This window comes from Anopheles stephensi, chromosome 3, assembly GCF_013141755.1.
Source record: "Anopheles stephensi strain Indian chromosome 3, UCI_ANSTEP_V1.0, whole genome shotgun sequence".
NCBI lineage: Eukaryota > Metazoa > Arthropoda > Insecta > Diptera > Culicidae > Anopheles > Anopheles stephensi.
The window spans coordinates 6,558,657-6,584,884 of NC_050203.1; the positions used below are offsets into that span (position 1 = coordinate 6,558,657).

General features: G+C 45.7%; 2 protein-coding genes across 11 annotated transcripts; one reads left to right on the top strand and one right to left on the bottom strand.

Moving 5' to 3' along the window:
* Positions 1 to 85: 85 nt before the first annotated feature.
* LOC118510339 (ribosome biogenesis protein BMS1 homolog) lies at positions 86 to 3,920 on the bottom strand. Its single transcript, XM_036052010.1, has 3 exons — positions 3,761 to 3,920; positions 425 to 3,696; positions 86 to 358 (listed from the first exon to the last, which is right to left on the bottom strand). Exons 1-3 carry the CDS (start codon positions 3,816 to 3,818, stop codon positions 137 to 139), a joined length of 3,552 nt encoding a protein of 1,183 aa, XP_035907903.1. The 5' UTR covers positions 3,819 to 3,920; the 3' UTR covers positions 86 to 136.
* Positions 3,921 to 4,464: 544 nt separating this feature from the next.
* Positions 4,465 to 25,857, top strand: LOC118510367 (uncharacterized protein F09G8.5). 10 transcript variants are annotated; one of them, XM_036052078.1, is made up of 11 exons: positions 4,465 to 4,626; positions 5,180 to 5,639; positions 7,258 to 7,323; positions 20,242 to 20,350; positions 20,428 to 20,706; positions 20,992 to 21,072; positions 21,771 to 21,884; positions 22,224 to 22,313; positions 23,405 to 23,730; positions 23,808 to 23,901; positions 23,979 to 25,857. In XM_036052078.1, exons 2-11 carry the CDS (start codon positions 5,560 to 5,562, stop codon positions 24,087 to 24,089), a joined length of 1,350 nt encoding a protein of 449 aa, XP_035907971.1. In that variant the 5' UTR covers positions 4,465 to 4,626; positions 5,180 to 5,559; the 3' UTR covers positions 24,090 to 25,857. The 10 variants fall into 10 exon arrangements, with proteins under 10 accessions (XP_035907971.1, XP_035907973.1, XP_035907975.1 ...); XM_036052080.1 differs by having other exon boundaries at positions 23,808 to 23,892; XM_036052079.1 differs by lacking the exon at positions 4,465 to 4,626 and adding an exon at positions 4,639 to 4,773.
* The last annotated feature ends 371 nt before the right edge of the window (positions 25,858 to 26,228 follow it).

A 26,228-nucleotide genomic window follows, 5' to 3' on the forward strand; every position in this document is an offset into this window, starting at 1 on the left:
GTTTGTTTTTCCGACGTTTCCATGGTAACGCCGCCGTGGTTCGAACAATAGGGCGAACACGTTCGAACGTTTCGAACAAGACTTATTTTTTAAATTATTTAAACATTCTTTATTTCACCCTAAAGGGAAAACTCGTTCACTGCTTTACGCCGCCCTTCTTTTTCTCCTCATTTTTCGCATCCATTTTACTGATCGCCTTGAACACCTTCTTTTTCAGCTCCTTCTGGCGCTGTAGCTTTTTAAACTTTTCGTTCATCTGCTGCTTCTTGTACTTCTTTGACCGTTCCCTGGTTTGGCGCAGCTGTTTGCTCGCCTTGGTTTTGAAGTTGGTCTTAATCATGTTCATCATTTTGGCCACCTGGAAAGGAAGGAAAATTTAGTATTGCAAGTTGATTACAGCAAATTTTCATCACCCGAAGCTCACCTTCTGCTCGTGCGGCGACAGAACCACCGCCACACGTTCGCTTTCGAACGATTTTTTCGGATTCACCGGTCCCAGCTTCGGCTTATCCTTGTACGGCAGCGCCTTCTGAAGGCTTTTCGGTATGACCAACGGCCGGAAGGAAAGCTTTTCACGCACAATCTTCTTGTACGTGCTGTCCTCCTTCGGCTCGAACTGAATGTTCTTTTCGCGCTTCAACTGGCCCAACGTTTTCATACCGATCCACTGAGTTTTCTGCTCCTGCGGCAGCAGCAGGTTCGTCACGGGTGCGTAAAACTTCGGCACATTCACCCGGAACCAGGTGCGACAGAACACGATATCGCTCAGCTGAATGCGATCCTCAAACGTGGCACGGAATGAACCTTCCGGCGGGACGGCTTTCTTGATCTGACCCCGAATGCCGGACACGGTACGTATCTTTGCGCCCTCGAATTTGGCCACCTCGAGCGTCGAGTTGAACATACCCTTCACGTAGGCCGTTTTCTGATAGATTTTCTCCGGTGTTCCGATTAGCTTGAGCTTCTTCATAATCTCCACGTTCTTGTCCGATTCGCTAACGGCGCCGGTTGCCGCCACACGGAAGCCAAGCTTTCGTACCTCCTTCTGATCGTACGCCACCGTCTGGATGGCCATCATGCCCGTGTTCTGCGGTGTAATCGGACCCCAGAAGCTCATACTGCACGTCACGTGGTTCGGTGTGTACTTGAGGTAGCGATGCTTAAAATCATCCTCCACCTTGGCGTAGATCGGGACCGTCTGGAACCGTCGCCAGCCGAGTGAAATGATTAGGGGATCTCCCGTTTTCAGCGTTTTCTTGTACCACCGGTGCTTTTTCACCTTGCAGTTCACGTACCCGACGTTCTCTTCCACCATGTTTAGGCCACCGATCAGTACCGGGTAAGCCGGATCGAAATGCTCCACAAATTCGGCGGAAATGTTTTTAAAGCTCATGCGCACGTACAGCCCCGCTCGGTGGCCTTCGATGTTTAGCCGCACATCCTCGTCCAGGTTGGCAAACTCTTTCTTGTTGAGCTCTGACTGGCGCAGAGCGTCCGCTTTCAGCTTCTCGTAGTACTGATGATCGCCCTCGATGCGCTGATCGTCCTTTTCCGGATTGTCGTACTCGGAATCGAACTTTGCCTTCAGCTTCATCTTCTTTGCCATCAGCTCGGTGCGGGACATGTTTTTCTCCTCGATCCGTGTCACCTTCCGCTTGACGCCCTTCGCACCATCACCTTCCTTCGCTTCTCCATCCTCGCCATCCTCACTGGGGTCGGGTTCCTGGTCGGACTTTTTGGAGCCCTTAGAGCCTTTCGGAGCTTCATGCTTTTCGCCCGTTTCCAGATCCTCAAAGTCACCGTACACATCACTATCGCCATCGCTCATATCGTCCAGCTTGAGCAGCTCTTCCGCATCTTCCGACGCTTTCCATTTGCCCGTCACGAAGCAGTTCCTTATGAGGTCCTTATTGTCCGCCGCCGTCCAATCCCGCACCCCGTCACCGTACTCCTCGAAAAAGCAACATTCATCCCCATCCTGGACGCTCTTTTTCTTCTGCAGTTCCGTTTGCTTCTGGGTAACGCTTTTGAATATTCCGCCGAGTAAGTCTTCGTCCTCCGATTCGGCGTTTTCGGCCTCGGCTGCTTCCCGCTCTTGCTGGCGTTTGTGGAACTTGCTGAACACTCCGTACACTATTTTCATGAGGTTTTTGTTCGTGGCCAACCGTTCTAGGTAGTCTTTGCGGGCGCGAGCTGCTAGCCCATCTTTCCAGGCCATCGTGTTGCTGCCGGAAGCCGTTTGCTCATCGTCTGACGAGAGATATCCGCTTGAGCGAGACTTTTTGCCTAGTGCGTCCATGTCGTTCATATCATCCTCATCGTCCTCATCGCTGGAACCTTCTTCCTCGTCATCCTCACCACCATCGCCCTCATCCGGTATCCAGCCCAATCGTGCGCCTTTACCCACTTCTTCTTCATCGTCAGAATCTTCCAGCCCGGAATCTTCCTCCTCCTCCTCCTCCTCCTCGTCGTCATCCTCATCATCCCGTTCATCCTCATCCTCATCCGATTCAAGCTCAACCGGTTTTGCCTCGTCAACGAAATCGGACGACTTAATCACAGCACCGCCGCTAAACAGCCGGAACTCCTGATTGTCGATCGTCACATCGAACGTTTCCTTCTTCTCGATGAACGAATCAACGATCTGTTGCTGTTCGGAGTTTTTCGGCCCGTGCTTGTGGCTGTGCGAACCTTGCAGCTCGATATACACCGCATCCTTATCGTACACGATTCCCCCAACGCCGGACATCGGTGCGTAAAGCAGACGCTCTTTCTCCATCAGGCTACGCTTCTTCTCACCCGACGGCAGCGGACACGGATCGGGCAGTGTGCTAAGCTCATCGATCGGCATATCACCCAACCCTGCGATGTGGACCATATTCTCCTTCTTCAACGGTACGCCTCGCACGTACCCGTACAGCACCACGTTACGGTCACATTTGGCGTTCAAACGAATCTGTTCCGCGTTCGTTATGTCCTCCATGCGGTCAGCAATTAGGTAGCTGTGGGCACCGCGCCAGGTAAGCGGCCGGAACTTCATAATCGATATGAAGCGACCCAGATTCCGGATCTCGTTCTTCAAATATTCACCATGAATAAGCCCCGAAAGGTAGAACAGTTTAGCGCCATCGTACACCTCCGTCCAGAAGCGATGCTTCAACAACTTCTTCTGCATTTTCAACGCCTTTGCATTCTTGATCATGTCCAGATGATTCAGTATGCCCATAATCTTCGGCATTCCGTGCACCTGGCAGATGTTGAGGAATTCAAATATCTCCATCTCAAAACCGAAGCTCGCATCCACCAGCAGCAACACCAAATCGGCACACTTGGCCACATCGATCATGCTGTTGATATCGTTGTTACACTCGATCAGTGTGATGCGCCGCTTCTTCGAAGTAACCACCGTAATGGGCCCATTCACTTTCGTCACGTTTGTTTTGGTGAAGTTTTTTATCAGATTCATGATCAGCGTGGTTTTGCCAACCTTCGGTGGTCCTACCACTGCGATCAGTACGGGCGGTGGTTCTTCCGGTGTTTTATCGACGATGGGGATATGTTGCTTTTTGGTGGTTAGATCCTCCTTACGCCGGAATCGCTTCTCTGCCGAGCGGGCCTTGGTGATTGCGAAGGCTTTCGGGTTTTTCGTCCGCTCGGTTGGTTTGTTTTTGGCCTTCTTCTTGTCCGCCTTCACGCCTGCGAGTGGATGTGGTGCGTTTAAAACTGCGATAAAATACACATTCCAGTGTTCTCCACTTACCTGAATGGCGCTTTTTGTGGGCCTTTTTGGTCTCGGTATGGGAACTATCGTCAGCCATGGTTTGATGGGAATTTTTACACCGTTTTCAGAAAAGAAATGCCGCTCACACGCAATTCACCATGCCGCATGCTTTCAAAACACATGAGTTTGTTGACATTGGTGGCGGTGACGTTTGCGGTTTGACAGCCTTGTTCAAATTTGAACAGAATCCAGGTTATGCCATGTTGTCCGATTCGATGTTTTTGTCAAAGATCGAGCAAAAAGTTAATAAACTTTAAGAAAAATGTCTGATAATGCTTCTGGTATAATATTTACATGTGTTTTATTAATTTAAATGATGCAAAGAAGAAATGAAACATAAATATTGACAGTTTGACGTCTTGATAATTGACAGCTGCCCGTAAAACGAGCGTAATGGCAGACTGCATCATCTTTGTTAAAAAAGCGGCCATGATAAATACAACATTAATTTAAGAAATGCAATTCATGCTCAAATTTCTCTTCGAATAATGGAATTATGGAACATTTACAAAATAAATATATTTTTTTGTAATTGTAGTTGTTCATAGCTCTACAAAACGAGAAGCAAAATCATTGTTTATCGATTGACTAGTTCCGTAACTATCAAATCACTGTGACAAGACGTTTCTCAACAAAGCCAACCTTCGAGATCTTTGTTTACAGCGTGTTATTTTTCGTATTATTTTTATGTATCTCTGGCAGCCGTAGTGAGTGGATGTGCGTGGATGCGGGTCCCGTTTTTCCGCGAGTGATATTTTACAGCATCCCGTACGCGTTTTTGCATCAGCTTATTCCACCTCGCTGCAAGTGCTGCATCGGCTACTGCTGCAGGTGTTTTTATTTTAGTAAGTACCATACACCCCACGGTTTGCGTGAATAGTCGTGAGTCCCGGGGGCAGTGCGTGTGTAGTTACGCGAATGTGGTGTCGTGGTTTTTTATCTGCTTACTCGAAAGCAAACAACGACGGTGGTGTCTCAACTGGCCCGAAAAGGTTTCCTCACAGTAGAATCTATTCCCCATCGAAAGCGATGCGACCGTGCGTTTCCGTTGTGCAATAGGTGTTGGTCGGGAAAATCGTAGTCTCAGTCTGGGTCCGTCGTAACCTGAGTGTCTGCTGAGTGGGTTTTGAGGATGTGGCGCGGTGTGGTTTGTGATTTATATGTGTAGCATTGAGCAGCATTGACACATCGACGGCGCGACACCTTCACCGTCCGGGCGCTTTGTGTGATTAGATGATTTCATCGGGAAAAGGGAAAAACAGCAAGGTCTTCCGTCTGAAAACCCAAAAGCGAGGAAAAGTTGGTTCGATGAGCTGGGCCCTTGTGTAGTGTAGCAAAAATAGTGTTGCGGGGTACTTACCAAGTTCCTTGTTCTTTGTTTTTTTTTTCTATCACCAGTTCCGTTTATTTTACCATCAACATCGTCAACGATGTAAAAGTGTGTTCTTGTAGTACATCCTGAAAGTGTATGCGAGTGTGCGTGTGTGTATGTTTCCTCAGTGAGCAATAAAGGACACACCTGGTGTTCCGCCCCCAGCAGTGAATATCTACACTTAGATGCCAAGGGTTGCTGTGATTCGTGTGATTGAAAAGTATGAAGTACCATTCCGGTAGCAGCAGTCAAGCTGGTTGTGTGTTTTAAATCGATCGAGTAGGCCTTTCCGTTCCGCCTGTCCGTCTGTCCGTCTGTCCGCCTGTCTGTCTGTTTATCCTGCTGTGTGACTAACCACAGTCAGCCGCGAAACTGTTTACGCCGGTACGCACCGAGCAACGACATCATGGCACGGCTCACGGAAGAAATGGTCATTGCTCGCTCGAAGCAATCGGACCTGGCCGCTATCAAGAAGCTCAACTGTTGGTAAGTAATTCGCCCTTACACACACATATGCTGTGTTTTGTTTACATTACAAATTATGCTTTTCCTCTTCAGCTTTGAAGAAAAAAAAAATCTTAGCCGCAAAAAAAAGGTACAAGTTTTTGGTTTCCCAAAAGTGAATGAAACGATAGAGCAAAACTTGAAGTCGAAGAGTTGGGAGTAATATTTTGGAAACAAAAACATCTTCCAAAGAGAGACACGTTGCTACAGGGAACATCATGCTCGGAAGAACCCCCCTCGGAACGGTACCGTTATGTATGATGATGATTCGCTGGGTTGGGAAGCAGTAGGAGAAGTAGGAACCACCAGACCAACTCCAACGACGGGGCTCGTTGGAACGGCCAAACAACACAAACACTGATAATCTCAATGGGAAGTTCATTAGACGGACGGCGGTGGTTGCCATTCGCAACAGATGTGTTCGGCTTTCCGTTGCGCGTCCGGTTTATCCCTTTCTTCGCCACCGGTCCGTACTATGCCCAGCCGGGCCCGTATATGCGAGATACCGATCAAAGAATGCAACGGGTTTTTTTTCCCCCGCTTCCTCTTCATTATCTTCCATCTCCACCCCACTTGAAGGGATGAAGCGGGAATTTGTTTGATCAAGTTGAAGAGCTAGAAGATAGTTTAAAAAGTTAAGATAGTTGGTGCGTGTTTATGAGCTTAAACTTTTAAATTTAGAATGCCTTTTTATGCGCAGGGTGTGACCCATTATTAATCGATCGTAAAATCACGATCTGCAAGCGAATGGGTAAATTGTTTCTTTTCCTCCCGTCTCAGCAAAAATGCCCTTAATACTGCTTCAGCTTGAACTCGAGGTGGAGTTGAAAAAGAGGGAGCGAAAAATCGTCGAATGAAAACTTGTCTAGCCCCCCCTAGCCAAACGGCAATGCCTACACTGTAGCAATAATGTTCTCCTCAACCGGTTTTGTGTTCGGGAAGTTGCATTCCGCGAGACGAGACGATCACGGGCACTGGAAAATGTCTTAGAAACATGGCTGTAATTTCATAAGCCGTGTCAGGGTTTCGGTTTCAGATCGATGCCTGAGTCATAGCGTCGAATGTAAATCACTCATAAGAAAACGTATTCTCACATATGTCGATGGATGTTCTGATCGTCTACGATACGATCGGGACTTAATGCCATCAATCAAGATCAAGTTAAGCCCACCACCTCCAGCAGAGGAGTAACCTTTTGCAACAGATACCAGCTTTTGGAAGTTATTTAACGTGACATTTTATGATCGATGGATTAAAACTGATCGGATTTGTCTTCGTCGAGATAGGTTTCCAGTACGACAATTAATATCCACTCATTGATTTACATTATCACTAAACAGAAGCAAATAAATGCTTCAATTTGTTCCTCGATATCGATGGTTGTCAGGAACACTGTCTGTAAAGACAACAGCCTGAGGCACTTTACACTTGAGTGTCTTCGCGTCTTATCAGTAAAGCAGCTAGGAAGTTGAACGCTTGTATCTAATAATTCCTAGCGACAAAGTGTCGCTTTGCTTGCGATTTCTTATCAAAAAAGCCACGATCATTGATAGCGTAAATCACTACTAATCGCTTCTGTGTGTTTTTATTCTCTTTCCAGGGGTAGCGAACTGAGCGACGTTTCCATCATTCGACGCATGCGTGGTGTTGAAGTGCTTGCTTTCAGGTAAGAACCAACATCTCCAGGTCCTGCACACTGTAATTCGCCAAAGGAAAGGACATGGTTTCGCTTCCCCAATATCACTCAGTGTTAAGATGGCCTCTAAACGCTCAAATTAGTCGAAAACGGTTCACTCTTTGCTAATGTGATCGCCCGCAACTGCAACTCACGGAGGGCCCCAGCCCCGCGTTAATGGATAAGCACCAGAACCGCCTCAATGTCACAGGAGTGGCGAGAACGAGGAGGCGGAACGTGATGGGTGAAACGCAAAACTAACACGCCGCACGCCATTCTCCGTGCTCTGGTCCGTTGTGAGCGAGGGCCAAAAGTTTTGCGATAAAAGTCTCACTCCAAACGCTCCAAATCAAGTCACGCAACGGCGATGGTTCTTGAGCATATGCCTCCCTTAAGAAGAAGTTAAAGCTGTGATGAGGGACTTGGGCCCCCAATTTTTGCTGCATAGTTTTAAACGCTTCGTTGGCAATTTGCTTGCTTCAGCTGAGAGTCAAGTGGATATGAATTAAATTAAGCCAAAAGAGAGTGTGTGGTTAATCAAAGTCACGGGAAGAAGGGGTTCCCTGGCCGTACACGAAACAATTTTTGCACACGTTAGATGACGTGTTACTGCCTGCTGCAGAGTGAAATCTCTCCTTCACCACCGTGCCACGCGGACGTTGGCTAGAACAATGGAGCATTTACCTTTTGAACTGTGACAAGCTCTTACGCTTGCATGACACTCATCAGACTTAAGTGGCTCCAGCCGTCTACTTACTGCAATACTGTTCTTAATTCGCACAAGACATCAGCGAGCGCTTCTAGCTTCCAGTAAACTATCCTTTGTTAATAAATTTATTAGCATTTGTGCATGTCCTCACACGGGAGAGGGTAAATTGCATATTCTTATTAGGTGAGAACTATATTACTTAAGCTAAGTGCAGCTTGGTTCTTTGCCTTCTCCCCCATGGTGTCCAAGGTTTGCGTAATTATTCTTGCCGCGCAAAAGAACCCCCCACAGTGACATCATCTCGATGTATGAATGTACTTAACACAATTTCTGGCACGTGTCTGTCGAAGTTTTTTTTTTTGTTTGTCTCTCCTTTTGCCCAAATACGCACATCAAGTACAGCATTCGATAGTTTATTTTAATTTAATGGACTCACTGCTGCTTTAGGCCGATGTGGACGTTAGTTGCCCCTCGAAACAACCTCGAATATCTACCAACGGTTGATCCAATACTCACCGCATTACCCTGCACAGCTTGTTTTGGACCTGGACATTACCAAACATGTTGTCCCTACGTGGGGGCTTTATTGAGCGGCTGGGGACACTGTGACACCTAAGCACATTGAATATTTTTGCGTGGTGGTTAGACCACTCGTTTCGAGGGTTGTTTCACAGACTTCCCCATTTCTGGGTATTGGAGGTAGAAAATGGTTACTTTTCTGGGTCCTCCTGTACCGTTTACCTACCATAATATCTACCTTATTTTTAAAACACCACCTTCCGATCGATTCGCGTGTTGGGTGTTTCGGGGGACTGTTGGTCCCTCGCAGCCGGTGATGTCATCGTTGGACGGTGGACGGGTGAGTTTGTAGGAAATTTATCCCAGAAATGAAGGCGACGCTCTACTACCACTTTTGACATTATGACCGTTGGCCACCCGATGATGTCAGTGCATTAATGCTTTCATCCACTTCCTGTACAAAGCGTGTCCCATAGTGTGGCATCACTTGAATGGGTTATGTTATGGCTAAAGGTTACTCTCTGTGTCGTCGTCGGTTACGCGCAGAAAAAAAAACCCGAGTAAAAAAATGGTCGCGTAAATTGTTTCCGGCCGAACGACAACTTTCTATTTTACTCGCCGTCGTCGCTGTTTTTGTGCGCCCAGATGATAGCGTTTTTTTCATATTAATTCCAGCAGAAACTTGCTTCCCATACGAAGTGTAGTGAACGAACGAGTTGCACGCATTGCAGCGAGAGAAAATTAGAATATTTTCACTTTCACCCCTTTTTCCGGGTTTTGTGGCCGGAATACAGATTGAGCTTGTCTTTCATGTCGGGAAATGCTTAACTCTCACAATTCGCTTTTCAATTAATTCATGTTTTCGTTTTGATTTTAGCTGATTTAATCATGTTCGAGAAAAAGGGCATGAAACTACTTGCGGAATCGGTGTCGTCGGGTTCGATCGATTGTAATACAACCCAAAAAAAGGGAAACGTTGGCAACTTCATTCTGATGCTTTCTGCCTGCCCGTCCAGTTCGCGGTGGCGATGTAAAATCATTTGGCATAAATGCTTGCTTGAGCCAGTGGAGGAAAAAAAGGGTGACAGTAAAAACGTGCTCCAAATGGCACGCCCTGATGGTGCCATCATTTATCATGCTGGCTTTTCGCCGGCAGGACAGGGACCGACCTATTAAACGACATACGGATGCTCCCGATGCGAGAGGATATTTGTGTTTTGTTCGATTAGTAGCTTATGTCTCTTTAAGGAAAATCTAGGGAAAGGAACACCGTATTAAAGCTGTGGCTAAATCCACGATTGACATTTGAAAATCAGTGGCGGAAAAACCCGAACCCGAACGCGCAAAGTTTTGCCTTGAAAATATGAAACTTCTGGGGCAAGTAATAACAACCTACATGCAAATTGAAAGCTAGCATTACGGTGTGCCACAAATCATCGCCACAGAACGAAATAAAAACCCAAGGCCGCCAATCGCCGTAGCTTTCGGAGCTTTATTTACTCTCGATCGCTGGTGGCATAAATCTGACCGAAGTCTGTACTCGACAAGGGAAAGCCAGTAGCACTCCCATGACGTAGCTGTCCACACGTAGGTGTAATTAAGGTTAGGCGAGTAATCGTGATGGGAAGTTAAGGGGTTGAGGGAGCAAAAAAAAAGTCCTTATTCGGGACGAAAAAAAAACAGTGGAAAATGTTGAATGCCTATTCCTGCTTGTGTTGCAGATTTGAATAGAGCGCAGAGGCTAGAAAGGCTTACTCATTGCCATTAGAAAATAAACACCTGCTTTAACGTATCGTTTCCTTTCGATCAGCAAAAAAAGGGGGAAAAACGGGGCCAAATCACATTCCATTTTTCCCGTTTTCATCACCCAAACAGTAGTGATGTCGTCTCATGCAAGTGTAAAGGAAAGTATGTTTCCTAGGCTCAAGCACATCGGTGGAACGTGGAACAAAAACATTGTTGGTTGTCCGATTTTCCTTCTGCGATGGCTAGGTGTGAAAATACAAGGGAGAAAAGTGGTAAAAAGCAATGAAAAGCAAACCCATCGAAGGGCGAGTTGCATCTCCCCGGGTGGATCTGAGCATCGCTTGACTCCGTGCATCGTTTTGTTGTTTAAATGCGGCAAATGAGATGCATTAGCGTTCGCAGGATGGAAAATGGGAAATTCATCATTCGGGGATGGTTGTTGTGTTGAAGTTTCCTGGTGCGTAGCGGAGAGAGTACCGAAGCTACAAGAACTCCGTCGGTGGACATTATACGTTGGGTGTGCTTGAGCGACTTCCCCTCGGTGTGTAGCTTGAAGCGTTACGAGGTGATGGTACGGTTCGCTTGCGATAAAACATGGAAACCGACGATATCAGTGTGGTTGGCAAAGTCGGAGAAGCATTGATAATGATAATTGCTGACTAGGAAATGAGGAATCGAGTGGAGACGACTTACGAAGGGGGTACCACCTGATTCGTGATTATGAAGAAAGAACGGCCAGGAAAAATGAGAACCACATGCGGCACTGGGGAAGAAAAGCACAAATGAAGAAAGGAATGATAATTCTTTAAAGTTGTTAATTAATGGAGTTAAGGTATAATTGATGGATTGAGGCGGACGTATGCAAGCGATAAGGGTGTGTATATATTTGAGCAGCTAATATTAATTATAGGCGTAAGACACCAATTATGGCCTTTTTTGATGATGGATTTGTTATTTTCATTTTCCTTCATTAACAGATATTTCGATCTTATTCGTTAGCTGTGAATTTATTATTAGGTATGCTTCATAAGATTATCCTTAAGTTGTTCATAAGTTTTTTCCGGATTAATTGCTCGAAGGCTTTATCGATTTGAAGTGTTGATCCTGGGCTTAGGGCATGTGTCTGAACGATGAGGACAATCACAAATCAATCAAATCAATGTGCCAATCACTCAGAATCCGTGACTGACATTCAGCTTCAAGCTTCTGAGCTTCAACTAACTCAACCAGGAACCAGACTGGCTGATCAGGAGAAATTGTTGGCTAACCTCTATCGGAGGACCTCACCTAATCATTAAGTAGTCAAGTTGGAATAGCAAATAATCATGGCGGCTCAAAAAGAGCTGGGGAACAGAGATCATTTATTTTACGACAGCCATGTCTAAGGATTTAGCTTATTGCAGCGCTCCTCTCGCATGGTGCGGTCTATGAAGGCGTTAAACTTATTTATTACACTGCTTTATTTTTATGCTTATCTTTCTACTCCCCTTTCTCCATATAAAGAGCATTTTATTTAGCTTCCCTACGACACCCAAGAAACCCACAAGTGTGTGTGTGGCTTACGTTTGCAATTATCTTGCATACATATCCAACCATGAATAAATGAATAGCAAAAAAAGGCTTCCATTGAAATACGGGACCAAGATATTAAAATCATCGTCTATACAAACCAAACCACGGCAAGGCGCAAAGGCACACTGTCTCTCTTCTTATGCTGCGGCCGACCTCCATTACCGGCCACAGAATGTCTTGCATTTGTTGCTGGTGGTGTGTCGTCTTCCTAAGCTTTTTATTGCCTAGCCCTAGCGCAGTGTCAAACGGTGCAAGTGAAAGTGTGCGTTGATAGAGGGGAACCTTGCCTGTTCGTGGTTGGCAATTCCTTTCCTTAGGCAATTCCGAAAGAAACTCTAACGAAAAGGAGCCGACCAACGGTTCGCAATTGCTTCGAAGCATTTTATTTTATTTTACTTGTGGTTTTGCGTTCCGTTCGCAACCGAAACCAACCAAACGTTAGGTTAGTGCTGCGCTGGCTCCACTTCGCAACAACGTCGCGAAGCTATGAGTCAACAGAGTTAACCGACTAGATCTCGACACCTTTTTTTGCGGCGATAGGTACGCTCTGCTGTACGACGCACCCACGCAAGATACGCAAATATGCTTCGCCGGCATGATAGGGGTGAAAAGAGAGGGCAGACGCCGGGGGACGGATTATTGGATGGATTCCGGTTCCAGGAGGTAACCTTGATTTTGAAACACGGCGAAAGACGCAAACCCGCCCAGCAAAACCATCCAACATCCTTTCCTTTTTTGGTCGATCCGAGCGAGGGTCCGCATGGTACGGGCCAAGCTCCAGGTTTGGACGTGAGGTGTAGAACAGGTTTGTCGCAGGCAAGCTTTGACGTAGAATTTGACGTGGGTAAGATTTTTGTTGGGAACTTATTTTCAACTTTAATTTAAGAGTACCCGGTAAATAAACTTTTCCCTTTTTTGGGCAGAAGAGAAGTATCCTTAATCGGGGACTTACAGTAAGATGTCTAAATTTGAAGATAAACCTAAAATAAGTGGATAAACAATGGCGCTTATGTTTTTGTCTGTTACGGTCTGCAATGAAACACAATGTGACCGTAAAACTGAGCGTGCTAATAAGCTTCCCATAGCACCATGGGAGGAAGTCAAAGTCGGCAAAAAGCATTAAGCAATTCAATTACGAAACCGTCGAGACACAAGCATAAAATCGTGAAGCTTTTCCACCCCGAGGATGAAGTAACATAGACAACAAAGTCTCCCGGCCGGCCGAGGGTGTCGATTGCATTAGATCCATTATGCATGGTTGAAATTCGCTTTAGTTTGCAGCCGGGCTAGAAGAAAACACTTTGGTCGGTGTCGCTTCCAGTAGATCGATCGTAATTTAATTTGTTTCACCAAACATTTGACACTGTCCTGTGTGTTGTGCGTGTCTGACCTGGACGCACGGGGTAGGTGCCTTGCATTACGTCGTCTAAACGTGTGCGTGAGACGTGTCATTTGGTGGAGAGCACTCGAAACCGGGGACCGAGACGAGGGAAGCTAACGATATCGCGAGACAGTTAACAAGCAATTTACAGTTCATTATGGAAACGGAAAGACACTCGGTTCGGTGGAGTGGCTTTTCTGTGAATGAAACATACCAGACTGACCCCAATTCAATGGTCGCTTCTTATCCGCACATCAATCAATCAAGCATTAAACACCTTCCGTCGATCATCATCATCAGCATCAGCAACATCATAAACAATCATCGTGGAATTTTCGTTTCATTTTCCGCGATCCGCGACCAGCAGCACGCTGTGGCACGCGATCGACGGGCGCGATCATCGTTGTACGGCTGTCGGTGGTTTTGTTTTGTTTTTGCATACCAATGTTTTTCCTTCTCTTTTTCCTCGCCGACATGTGATCGCGAATTTTTATTGCGCCGCAAACGGGCCCGACCGGAAAGCACCGGGCGGGAAGAAGGCGGTGTAGGTGGTGATGTGTTGCCACAATTAGTAATCCAAGACATCGATTCCGATGCCGATCCTCCTCGATCGTAGAGTGGTTTTGTTGTAGACGGCAGTGGCCTTGGATGCAAATAAGTAGCTCCCCCGTCCCTGTTTGTTGCCTGCCTCCAAGAAGTGTCTGCAGTGGTATGAGGTACATGTAAAATGAATTTAGTGCACGTAGGAGTATGTTCGTTTACGCACGTGAGAAGGGTTTTACTTGGACGCTATCGGAAGCGGATGCATGATGGATGTGTGCAAGGCTTAGTAGCGCCGGTAGTCTGTTATTACTCGATGTTACTGTGAGGTAGAGGATATACATTTCTTATCAATCAGACATCATTTGTCGGTCTTGAAGTGATATGGGTATGACGTTTGGCTATTTATGACTTCAATTATCCATGGTCAAGACATAATTCTGCGTGTGAGAGGCATAGTCAAGGGTGGATTTCGCAGTACGCGGAATGAGTCTGAGTCTGAGTAAGGGTCAGGACTCCCATTCGGCCTGGTCCAGTTGACATTTGAGCCCACACTGTACACTGTGTTCTAGAGTCTTGCAAAGTGCTAAGTGAAGTTCTATTTAATTTGTCCATGTTTGATATTCCATAGTTGATTCATAGTGGAGCGGCCCGATGGAAGAGAGGACAACGGTGTCGGTCTTCCGGGTCTCGACCGGGGTTCAAATCCCATCCGGACCGTTCCCCAGTAGTGAGGACTGACTACGGTAGTGAGCTATGCGGTATCAATAAGTTTAGTAAGCCAGAAATGGCAGTCCTGACCTAGGAGGTTGTTAGGCCAAGAAAGAAGCAGAAGAAGAACGCCCATTATAGCATATCTTGTCTTATGCGAATAAATCCACAAGCCACTAAATTCCACTATTAATCTAACCCCTTTCGAATCCTTTCTTAATTCAGCCCAATTTGTAATGGTTTCCTCGGGAGGACATTGATAAATAGGCACGGTATAGATTGAATTAATGAGCAGCATGACTCATTAGGAATGATTTTCATATCCATCATCGCGTACATGGTGCGTGAAAAGATGATGAGTTTCCACAGTGAAAAACCGTCCAACAGGGGCAACACCGGCTTGTCATTGCTTTCCCAGGACATTCATCAATCAGTGTACGGATGGGTGCTTCACCAGGATTCTCTCTCTCCATATCACCTGGCTGCTCAAAACGATTTCAAGAATTCAGGCACAAAATTCCCATGTCCATGTCCGCGGACGGAGTTCGATCGTGGGCGCAAAAGAAAGCTAAACAGCACAGGAAAATATTGATTCAACTGATGAATTATGAATATCACATTACGGTGATATTCACTACTTACGGTCTGTGTACGGATCGATTTTTTGGGACACTGGCGAGTTCTTGAATGAAACGAAACCCCGGAGCGCACGCACACCGAGCGCAAACGTAATTATTTTCAGATAAAGCTTTTTACCTACGCCGTGGTTGTTGGGAATATGACACGAGAATTCGTGAAGAGTGGAACAAAAACTGTGTCAGAACTGTGTCATTCCCGCGTGTAGGAACAAGGTACCTCAGCAATTACTGTCGCCCTTTACAACATTCCATGCTTCGTTTTGCAGAGTTATGCTTGAAGTTATTAGGCTCTGGGGAAAACCCGTTTTTCTTTGGGAGGGGTGGCGTTGAAAAATTGCGTGCCATGTGTCACTGACCTTTGCGGTTGCAGGTCTAAAGCTAAAAAGTTGCCTGTCCATGCGGTCGCGCTTTTTCAACCACACACCGCTAGTGGGAGGCCCACTTTTTTATTATTTGGTTAACCCTGAGCTGGAAACTAGTCCGGTATGTACATTAAGGGTACCGTGATTTAGTGGGTGTTTACGTTCCAAATAATGCAAACATACAATTACAACCGTTTTTGAAGCCCAAAGTTTGCCGAAGTGGCGTTCGAAGGTCACTTAAATTATGAAGTCACTAAAAATGGGTTTTTGGTGCTTGCGGGCACAGGGAAAAGTTGACCGGAATTGGAAGCTTCCCAAGTGAAGTTTGTTTTGTGGTTGTGCTCAGGGGTCTCCTTCGTCACATTCTCGCCTTTGAAGTGGTTTTAGCCGCTCAGGGTCGTTGGCAGCCGAGATGTGGGCTAATCGGATGCAGAATAGTTGTTGTTAACAGCTGATATGTAAATGCTGTAACCCTTTTCCCCCTTTTTTTTGTACTGGTGTACTAGTTGCCACTGGACTTTGGGGCTGCAGGTCCACTCAGGTGGGTGTGAAAGCTTCCGCTCGGATGCAGGTGAGCCGTTGTTGTGTGTCGATTCGGGCTGATGAGATTATTCTGTTTTTATGGCTGGTTGGGTATTGGACAGATTAACTTCATAAGGTTGTACGAAGGTCTAGATGAGGAATATTATTCGTATTTCGTGTTTGGGTATTAATGGTGTAACTTGTGAGTCAGATCCTATCATTATTGAAGATCATAATGTCTAAACATCAGTTCAGGAAGCTTCAGGGAAGTCCATATGAAGTAGTCTAGCAAACTTAAAGAGCAACAACTAAATGTACTTTCCTGAGGAAACCTAGCCAGACTGCTTTTCCCGACCTAACCTACGTTAAAGCACATATTGAGAGCAACGGTAGCAGCAACATCTTCACTTCTTCACCTCCAGAGCTATATTGTTTCCGAATGTATGCCATGCATAATTTATGCCCTTTGCCGAAGAGCGGACCAATAAAAGTGCTCAACAAAACGTCTGCTGTGAAGCGCTCGGCTAAACACACACACGATCGTCACTCTTCTCCCACACATTCCTGTGGTTTTGCATGAGAGAACACGACCGGCTGCATGGTCCGGACATGGTCAGGAACGATGATGGCTCGGATGTCGGTAAATTGCTCTCTCCGGAAATCAACCAGCATTGACGTGCTGCAGTTTGCACGCTTGGAGAAGTGCAACTGCAACTTTAGTTCCCTTTACTCCAAAACAGGCATAAAGTCGCGATTCGGTGACACACGACCCAACCCATCGCAAAGTCCGCGAAGAATGTTACGATAAATTTTTAATCTACCATAGATAATGATGCTAGAGCCTCAATTATCCTTCGCTCTGGGTTGGGTTTATAAATTCTTGCTTCCCAGCCCAACGGAAAGGAAGGCAGACAGAATAGAATTGTTATGGTTTGCCTTTTCGGGACCACTGCCAACCCGTGTTTGTGTCATCGCCTCTCCATGTACGGTTGGGCCTTTCCCTCGGGGTTGGGCTGCAAACATAATTTTATGAGCCAACATTAGAGAGGGCACCGTAGGAGGTTGGAGCAAAATAATGGCCATTTGTTGCAACTCATTATGAATTTGCCAGCAGGAAAATTTATTTTTACATTCAGTGGTGTGTGCAGTTGGAAGTTTAAAGTATCGAGAGTCGTTCACCTTAAAGCTTGGGCAGTAAGATCGAATGCTAAGCGGGCCGATTACACAACCGAACGGTTACAGATCTGGCCAGCAATTGAATCGGGTACTTTCTCCAATGACGCAGTTTTATTGGATTTCGTTATGAAATTCATCGATCAATCAATCAGGGGGATTGGGGTTGTTCGTTGAAGCGATCGTTTGTAAGATGGCAATTGGTTAGCGGAAGGCTAACGGTGAGAGAAATTGTGATTTTTATATTGAACGGTGGGTGGAATAATTTAAGCCCATGGAACGATTGCAGATCACTTTCACTATCTCGGAACACGTGGGCAATCGGATCGGTTTGGCGTTGGACGATTGTACCAATAAAGCGGGGGTTGGTCCGAGCCGTTACGGAACGGAAGGTTTAAAGGGATCGTAGTAAGAAGATCAAATGAGACGTGTCCGCTAGTAGAAGCGGCCATGGCATAATCCACTTATGGAATGTAATACGTTAATATCATCCGATTACTTATGTATTAAGCCTAATGAAGTTAGATGCAAAAGTGTTTGCTGTATTCATGTTTCCGTCAAGCAATCGATTTTTGGTCCGGAAACGTCCGCCGGTTTGTTAATTAATTCAATCCTTTGAATGCTAATCGTACGAACTAAGAAAGTCGGCTGCCCTGGAACTGCAAGCCGTGCACCACCATCAGTGCCCAAACATTTCCGGGGTGGTTTGTAAATCGGCGTATCGTCACCTCCGTCGTTGAGGCTAAAACCAATTATGCTGCTACACTACAACTCGAGTGAAGTTGGGTTCGATTGGTGCGTTTTTTCCCCCCGAAGTCGTCGCTGGGGTCTGCATGTTGTGCAACAGTGCTACTCGGTCCATTGACCCCTCGTCGCAGTAGGGCAAGAAGTACGTTGAGTTGGAAAGTTTCTGAATGGCGCTCAAGAATGTAGACGAACTTTCGAAAAACCCTACCGCCAACTGGGTGAACTTTGTTCACTCAACAACCGTTTTGGAATGGAGAGCTGGGAGGGAAATATTATAGCTGTGAGCTTCGGACGAAATATCCGATTGCATCGGAAACGATCGTGGTGAGCTTTCTGTCCCTTTTCATTCCATCCGACCAAAGGAGCTAGAGTGCTCGAGTAAACGTCAAAAGATCGCGCCACAGAAGCTTTCATATTTCATAGTAGCTGCACTCTAAATCCGCTACCAGATCCGGTACCGGAGCACGATCGTTTGAAGTAGTTCAAAGGTGGAGATGAAAAGCTTTCGCCTAATAAATCATACCTCCTTCTTTTTATGATCCTTTCGCGAATGAAATGAAACACGTTGAAAGTTGGCTTTACTGAGCGTGAAGCGCGATCGTAATCAGCAGCAAGACCACACCAAGAAAAGTTCCTATAAACCTAGTCTGAACTTAGAGACTTTAAAGATTCTGTTACGAATCGCGCTCTCCAGAAGTTGTGCCCTCACAAACAGTTAATTGAGCAATTTTATCTGAGTTAGACCAAAAAAACCCTGCCTTTGCCTTTCCGAGACGCTTGATAAATGCAGTCCAGAGACGGGTTCACTTTCTCCTCGTTTATCGGTTGTCTGCCAACACTCTCTGAAAGCCTAATGATGATCAATCACCTGGAAGGGAAACCGCTCGATCGATCGTACTGAACCCAAACGCCACACCGAGGCTACGTTGTGTGGCTACGAAAGGGGTCTTTACCCATCTAAAGATGGAGTTCCTGCTTCCTTTCAACGCACAACCATCACCATGATTAGCACATTCAGGGGGGGAGCTAATGCCCGGGACAAGTTCGCATGACTAGCGAACATTATTATTAGAGCCCTTTCCCTTAACGGCGGCTCCCTTGGGATGGACCGGGTTGCTCTCATTTTCTTCCTCAAAGATAGTTAATGATTTACCCCCAAAAGTGGGGTGTGTGTGTGTGTGTGTGTGTGGAACAAACATAACTGGGTGCCAAAAGCTCGAAGCGAAGATGAGTATTTTTCCGTACCTTGCCAATCACTCACTGGCAAAGCGTTGATTTTCAACGCAATTTGCCAGATATCCCGAACCAGAACTCATTAACGACTGTTGAATAGAGTCTTTCTCGTCGGTCGGGTTGGTTTTCCCACACACAGAGCACAATCAGTGGCGGTTTGTTTCGTTTTAAGTTGATGGAAAATACTTACCTTAAGTGACAACGCATATCTGCTAAATTGGGTGGCTCGCTGGCGGACTGAGTTTGTGTGAAAATGCTATTTAACAGTCATTCAAAGTCATTTGTAGCAAATGTTGTAGCCTATTTCTCAAGCGATAAAATTGCAGCAAATGATAGTTATCTTTTCCTATTAATCGGGTTTAGTTTTTCATCTTAGATTGGAAACAGCAATACTAGATCGTGATCGTGAGCTTAATATTTCCTGTGAGTTGTTTTCTCACGAAGTTTTTTTTTGGGAAATTCATACAATAATATAATAATAGTAACCATTTTCTCAACCTTCATTCGGTAAATATTGACCTCAAAAGACCTTTTTCTGGCTCGATTCACCCAAGCTGAACTTGAACCAAACCTTTTCTTCCCCAATTTTTCAACACAACCAGAAGCGATGATGCCGATGGAAAACCTTGTCTTCATCATCAGGCTTTGTCTGCTGGTTGCGGTAGAAGTAGCTTGTTGCGCTTGATCATGAATTATGCAAAGAAAGACGGGTTGGATTTACCAGTAACGTGTGCCCCCCCGCCTGTGCCTGTGTGTTCTGCTAGGTCTAGGCTCTTGGGGGAGATGTGCAGACAAAGATCTTCCGGAAGTTGCGGTGGCGCCGGCGGATTCGGTCGCTTCGGCACAAAGAGCAAGCAAAAGAGACCACCCCGTTGTTATGCGATCGACCGTTTTCTATTAACCGCACCACGCTCGTCCGCATGCTTTTTTTTGGGGAGTCTTGTTCACCGTTTTGAGGCCAACTACACATGTTTTTGTGTGCAAAATGGGGCTCTTGGGAAGGTTTTGCAAGGGAAGGTATTAATTGTTTTGGCTGCTGTTTCCGTTTCATTTCAGTGTTAATCGAATCAGTACACTAGCGGATTTCGAAAACTGTATAAATCTACAGGAGTTGTACCTCAGGAAGAACAATCTGACCGACATCGATGAGCTGGTGTATCTGCAGGTAGCTTACCAAACGAAACTTTTAAATAACTTTATTGAAATAATCGTATCTCACTTTCTCCCTCTCCCTCGCCGTAGAATCTTCCCAAGCTGAAATACCTTTGGCTGGAGGAAAATCCGCTGGTCGACAGTGCCGGACCAAGCTATCGGCAGATAGTGTTACGCGCGTTGCCAAACCTCAAGAAGCTGGACAATGTCGATGTGACGCCGGAGGAGGTAGCCGAAGCGATGCGGGCGCCGGTCGCTCAACCGCAACGGCACGAGGTGTACGAAAATCCTTCACCGCCACCGCCGCAGCAACAGCCACCGCCAGTGTCCCAACAGCAACAGTACCGTCAGCAGAGTCCTGTCATAGAGGTTGGTCACACTACTTACTTGGTACTGTCAACCAACTAAACCAATCGATCGTAGCATTAGCATATCGCATGAACTCTTTCCATCGCCCAATAACGTGACTAAAATTGTATGTCTTGTGTATCTGTTTCTCGTTTGTCTCTTTCATGCCACTAACCGAACTCTCGATCATATGATGTCGCCCCATGTGTGTGTGTCGTCCTCGTCCCCGTCTCGAAAACTAACCAAAACTTGTGTCTTGTGCTAATCCAATCCAACCCCATCATCACCATCATCACATGCCAGCAGCAGATGAGTCCAGAAAATACGGAATCCGAGTGCATCAGTGATCCGGCGGATCGGGCCTCGATCCCATCCTCACCGTTGCAGGTAATAAAATGCACCACCGTTACGAGCGGCTTGTGCAAAAACCGGCGGATCCTTACCAATCACCTGAATGCATCCTGTACTTTACCGTTCGAATGTCCGGCTTGGCTATTTGACTTTTTTCTTTGCCCCCTCACTGTCGACCAACCACCAACTCCATGCCAAGCGGCACAGCACCGGCTCGTTTCCGTTTTTCGGCCACTCGAATGCACTGTCGAATGCAAACAGCTGCCCCGGAAATGGGTTGGTGCTTCGTTTATGTTGGGCTGTAAATTGCTGCAAGTTTATGTTGTGTCCGGTGCTCCGGTGCTCGTAGTGTGTTTTTATGTTTTCCTTCTGTTAGTTTTTAAGGCGAACCGCTCTACCGTTGGCAGCTTGTTACTTTAGCACCCGACAACTTCATCTGTTCGATAGTGGTGTTTAGAGTTTTTACTAGCTTTAATGCTTTCCGGGCGTACTGTGCCCTGTTGCATGCTTGGGGTTTTTCATCTTTCGATTTATGTGCTTGCTTCCTTTCTTTATGCTATGCTTTATGTTTCGCATATTCTTTTGCACGTTTGCACTACACCATTTCACCCTCTTTTCGAGTAGATGAGTTTAGTTTTAGTTTTTCCCCATTTTTTTATCTTCCTTATATCGACAGCACGTCGTTATGTGTTGTGTTTTGTTTTTACGTTCGAATTGCTCCGTTCTTCTTACAGCGAAGCCCTCCGAACAGGGACTGCTACTCACCACCATCGACACAGGCACCGAACTCGCATGCCTCTTCGCACTACAACACGAACAATCACCGCGGTTCCTACCAGCAGTACGATGTAAGGAGTAATGCTTGATGTTTATCTGATTTGCTTTCGATTAGACCCGGGAAAGAATCCGTACAAGCTAGATATCGCTAGAGCTTTTTCCATTATTTATTCCTGCTTTCAATTCCAATTCCAATCGATTCTAAAAAAACACGCTCAGTTACACTCAGCCGAATGTACTAATGTAATCTATTTCCTCATGTCCATCGCGCGGTACACTACTTGCTAATCGACAAACAACTGCACCTTCACAACAACGACAACTACACTCATCAACCAACCAAATAACCTCACGACAATGACCGCGATCTCACTCATCTCTTGCACCCACTGCAACATCACTGTAACCAGAGGTCACCAGGCTCGGACCAGGACAGCCCAATGTCGGGCTACCGAGAACGGGTACCGATTGCACCTAGTATGTCAACGCACTCGATGAAGGTGAGAACGGCGCGCGAGCACACAAAAACGGTGATGCAACAGGAAGAATCGGTACAGAAACGGAAGTGATGCGGTCCAGTACGCACGTATCATGCTGTTGTACGCACCGGTTGCACTCCCATGTAATTAGTTGCATTACGCATTAGGGTACACTGATTGGGCCGGGAATGCCTTTAATAAACTCCCGGAAGAGTCGAGGAGAAAGTCGGGGAGGGAGTGATAAATGAAAACATTATGTTAACGTTTTGTTTCCAAACATCGCCCAGCGCCACACGCCCCGATCGCGGGCATCGATTGGAAAGGAGGCTTCTTCGGGGGCATTCGCTTTTCTTGTTTTCCCCCGTTTTGTTTCCATGACACACGGAGACAAGATGCCGTAAAGTTAAAGGCACACTACCTCACTATACACTCTCTTTCTTATAAGTTTGTTAACGATTTTATGGCAAATTAATTAGTGGTAAACGATTCGATGTTGCGGTGCGTACGGGTTTTATTGCTTTTGTGATGATGTAATGAAGTTGCGGGTGGTCTTTGGAGTTACTAGCTGGGTTTAGGAGGAAGTTATGAAATAATTAAATTTATTACGATTTGTTAATGATGGCTGTAGGAAGGTTATCCACTGCTCAGACATGGACGAAGTCGACTGAGACAATTGTACACAGAGTTTCATCTGGTCCAAGATGCTCCAACTCCTGGACCCATGTTGAGAAACAGTAAGGACACTAGGTCCACGAGTTTGTCAGTGTATGTTGAATTCCGAGAGCGAACAACACTGTCTGGTGACTGTAGTTAGGCTCTTATTTGGCAAAGAAGCAGATGTTGAAAAGAGAGAGCGTCTCTTGGAGGACTCCCATAGGAATTTCCTCAGGACCTTCAAGTTCTTCGCTTGAGAGTAGATCTGATGAGACAAACAATTCTTCAAACGTAGATGCTTTATTCTTTTAGCCTTGGATATCCCAAATCAATCGATAACGAATTCCAAAGGAACGATATACCATGGATAGACGGCAGGATCATCGCATGAAAAATCGCCTAAAGTTAGGTTGCTTCTTCAACACACTCGTTAACAAACAAAACTCTTCCTTCCACAGGAATACTACCAATCGGATTATCAGCGCCAGAATCCACCCGCCCACTACCGCCACAGCCAGATGGATCTAACCGAGTGGGACGAATCATCGCCGGCCGGCCATCATCAGAATAATAACAACAACGGCGGACAGCACTCGTCCAACAGCCACCATCAGCAGCAGCAACAGAATCACCACGGTCAATCAAACTATCAACAGAACCGACGAAGCATCGCCGGCAGTACAGTGAACGAGCGGGAGCTGTACCAGTATCGAAATGGAAACGGCAAGGGCCCAGAATCGCGTGACGAATGGGAGGATGTCGATCGGCGAAGGAATGAAAATAGGTGAGTAGCAAGAGTAGGAGAAGGTCTGCTTTTGGAGTTCATGATTGTTATCCGTTTTTTTTCTTTCTTTGCTCTAGGAGATCCGACTCTCGGTTCAACGATAGTGCAAGCGTCATCTCCAATGCACTGCTGAACCACTTTGCCGGTGTTCATCGGAGGCCTGTCAGTAGAGTACGTCGGCGAGAGTGTTTGCCCCTGGTAGCGGAGGGAAAATAATAGTCTTCTTTGCTCCTCTCTTCTTGCTTTAGAACTCAAATCTACTTTCGGCCACCCTCTGTCTGGTGAAGGAACTCGACTATCCAAGCCTCGAGGTTGTGGAGCACGCGGTCCGATGTCGCATCGATGAGCTGGCAGAGTAGAGCCATCCTCCTGTCTGCCTCCTGTGTGTGTGGTTCGCCAGAAGAGGGACTAATGTGGTTGCTAATCGGTTTTAATGTACCTTTTCTTTTCGTAATCGTTCTCCTAACCACTCCGTCGATGGAAGCTTACTCGAAAGCGCAGAAGAAATTGTATCACTCAGTTGTTTTACGTCGTACAGGATGTATAATCAGAATTCATTCCATTCTTCAAGCGAAGTGTACGCCGAAGTGTGTGTGTGTACGAAGTCTTCCGCGAAAACAGAAGGAATATAAGACAGAACTGAGAAACGAAGCGATGTAAGGTAAATAACTAATTAGAAACAAACGCTGCTACCACTTGCTACTACTCTCACCGTGGTGTAGCATATCCTTAACCTTTTTCGATCGTCTTTGCTCCCGATTTCTGATGTCAACCATGTTCTCAAAGCAATAACTCCGCTCTAATCGATAATCGTAACAGTGCGCGGTTGTATAAATCATTTAAGATGAGCCGACGCGGGAACGAGAAGGATACGATTCAGTTCTTTTGTACCGAGCGTATACCGGAGCGTAGGAAAAAAAGACTTAATAATATAACAATTACCGGGGAAAAAATATAACCTTACAGTAGGTTGAAGAACATACATGCAATCGATGTGGGGATATGTGGTGCGGTATGGTTTGGGTGGGAACTCTGTGAGAAGGAGCGGCAGGAAAGCACAATTTGCCAACAATATTAAAAAAAAACGGTAGTCGTAGCCGCCGGTAGTTAAACTGTGGTAGTTTGAAAACAGTAGAAACAATATGAAAATTCTTACACTAATGTAAAATAACCTCACTAAAGGAAACAAAATCAAGCAGGAATCGTCGTGGTTCGATATGGCAAAAGAGGAGGGTTTTCCTTTCGATTGCGACTACATTATTCCTACCGCTCCTCTCAGTTTCTTTTGTCTGTTACTTACTTAAGCTAGCTTACCGTCAATCATACCAGAACCGCCGGAAAATGAATGCTTTAGCTTGTTGCCTTCTTAAGTTAAACGAACGGGGTGTGCATAACAATAGGGAAGTACGGTTTTTTTTATAGTTAGGAAATGGAACAGGGTTAAGCGAGATGAACAGACGCGTTGCATTTTATTGGATGGGCCCTTAAGCATGATGGGATTATACGGAGGGCCACCGTGTGCCACCTTTCAGTCGATGGCAGTACAAATTTCGTTAGCACAGCATCACAATTCTGCGCACTGTCCATACACGTCGCCGTAGCCTTAGTTTGCTCGTTTTGCTACCGGATAGTTTAGTATGGTAATGCCGGCCTGGCCGGGGAACGATGATGGTGTTAATTTGCTGTTGATCGTGCTTTAACCGTCCACCGGCCAATGTGTGACCGATGTGTGCAATCCGAATCCAGCGCTAGGTGGGTTAGGGTCCGTTACAACCACCCGGCTGGCAGAAACATCCATAGAATGGAATTAATGGTTTTTTTTCTACTGCGCGTTTTAATAATCTTAGAAAAACAACTGCCGGTTGAGTTGCGCTTTCTCTTTTTAAGTTCTCGTTTCGAAGACGAAAGGCTTTAGGGATGTGTGAGCGTGTGTTGAGGAGAAAGGTTTCGGTTAACAGTGCTAGGAATATTATTATTTTAAGAGAGATTTAAACGTGGAAGTGAACGCCAGAGGCAAAGGAAGTTTTCTTAGAAAAAAGGGGGAAACAGAAAAACAATTTAATTCGTGAAAACTGAAACTCTTGTAACATACACTATTAATAAAGGTACTAATAGAATAACAAGGTACGGGAGGGTTAGAATTGACGATTGCTTATAGGAAAGGAGGAAAGAAATTTATTTTTAGTTAGTGTAATTACAAATGTTCATAAAAATGCGTTAAATGTGTAATTTTGTATGAAAAATTGCTCCGTTCGAATGCAACTGTAACATCTGTCCCATTACACGTGTTCCACACTGTATTGTGCGAGCGCCATCTATGTGTGAGAAGTGCAACTATTTCATTTGAATTTATCCGTTGCGTTTCTGGTTCAATTTTCTGATGTTTTTTTTCTTACTCTTATGTTTTCTTAAGCATGTTTGGGGTAGACTGGGTCTTTTTTTAAATAATCTTAAGATTTTTTTCTTATATCAATTTAGTAGCAGCTTGATAAGCTTTT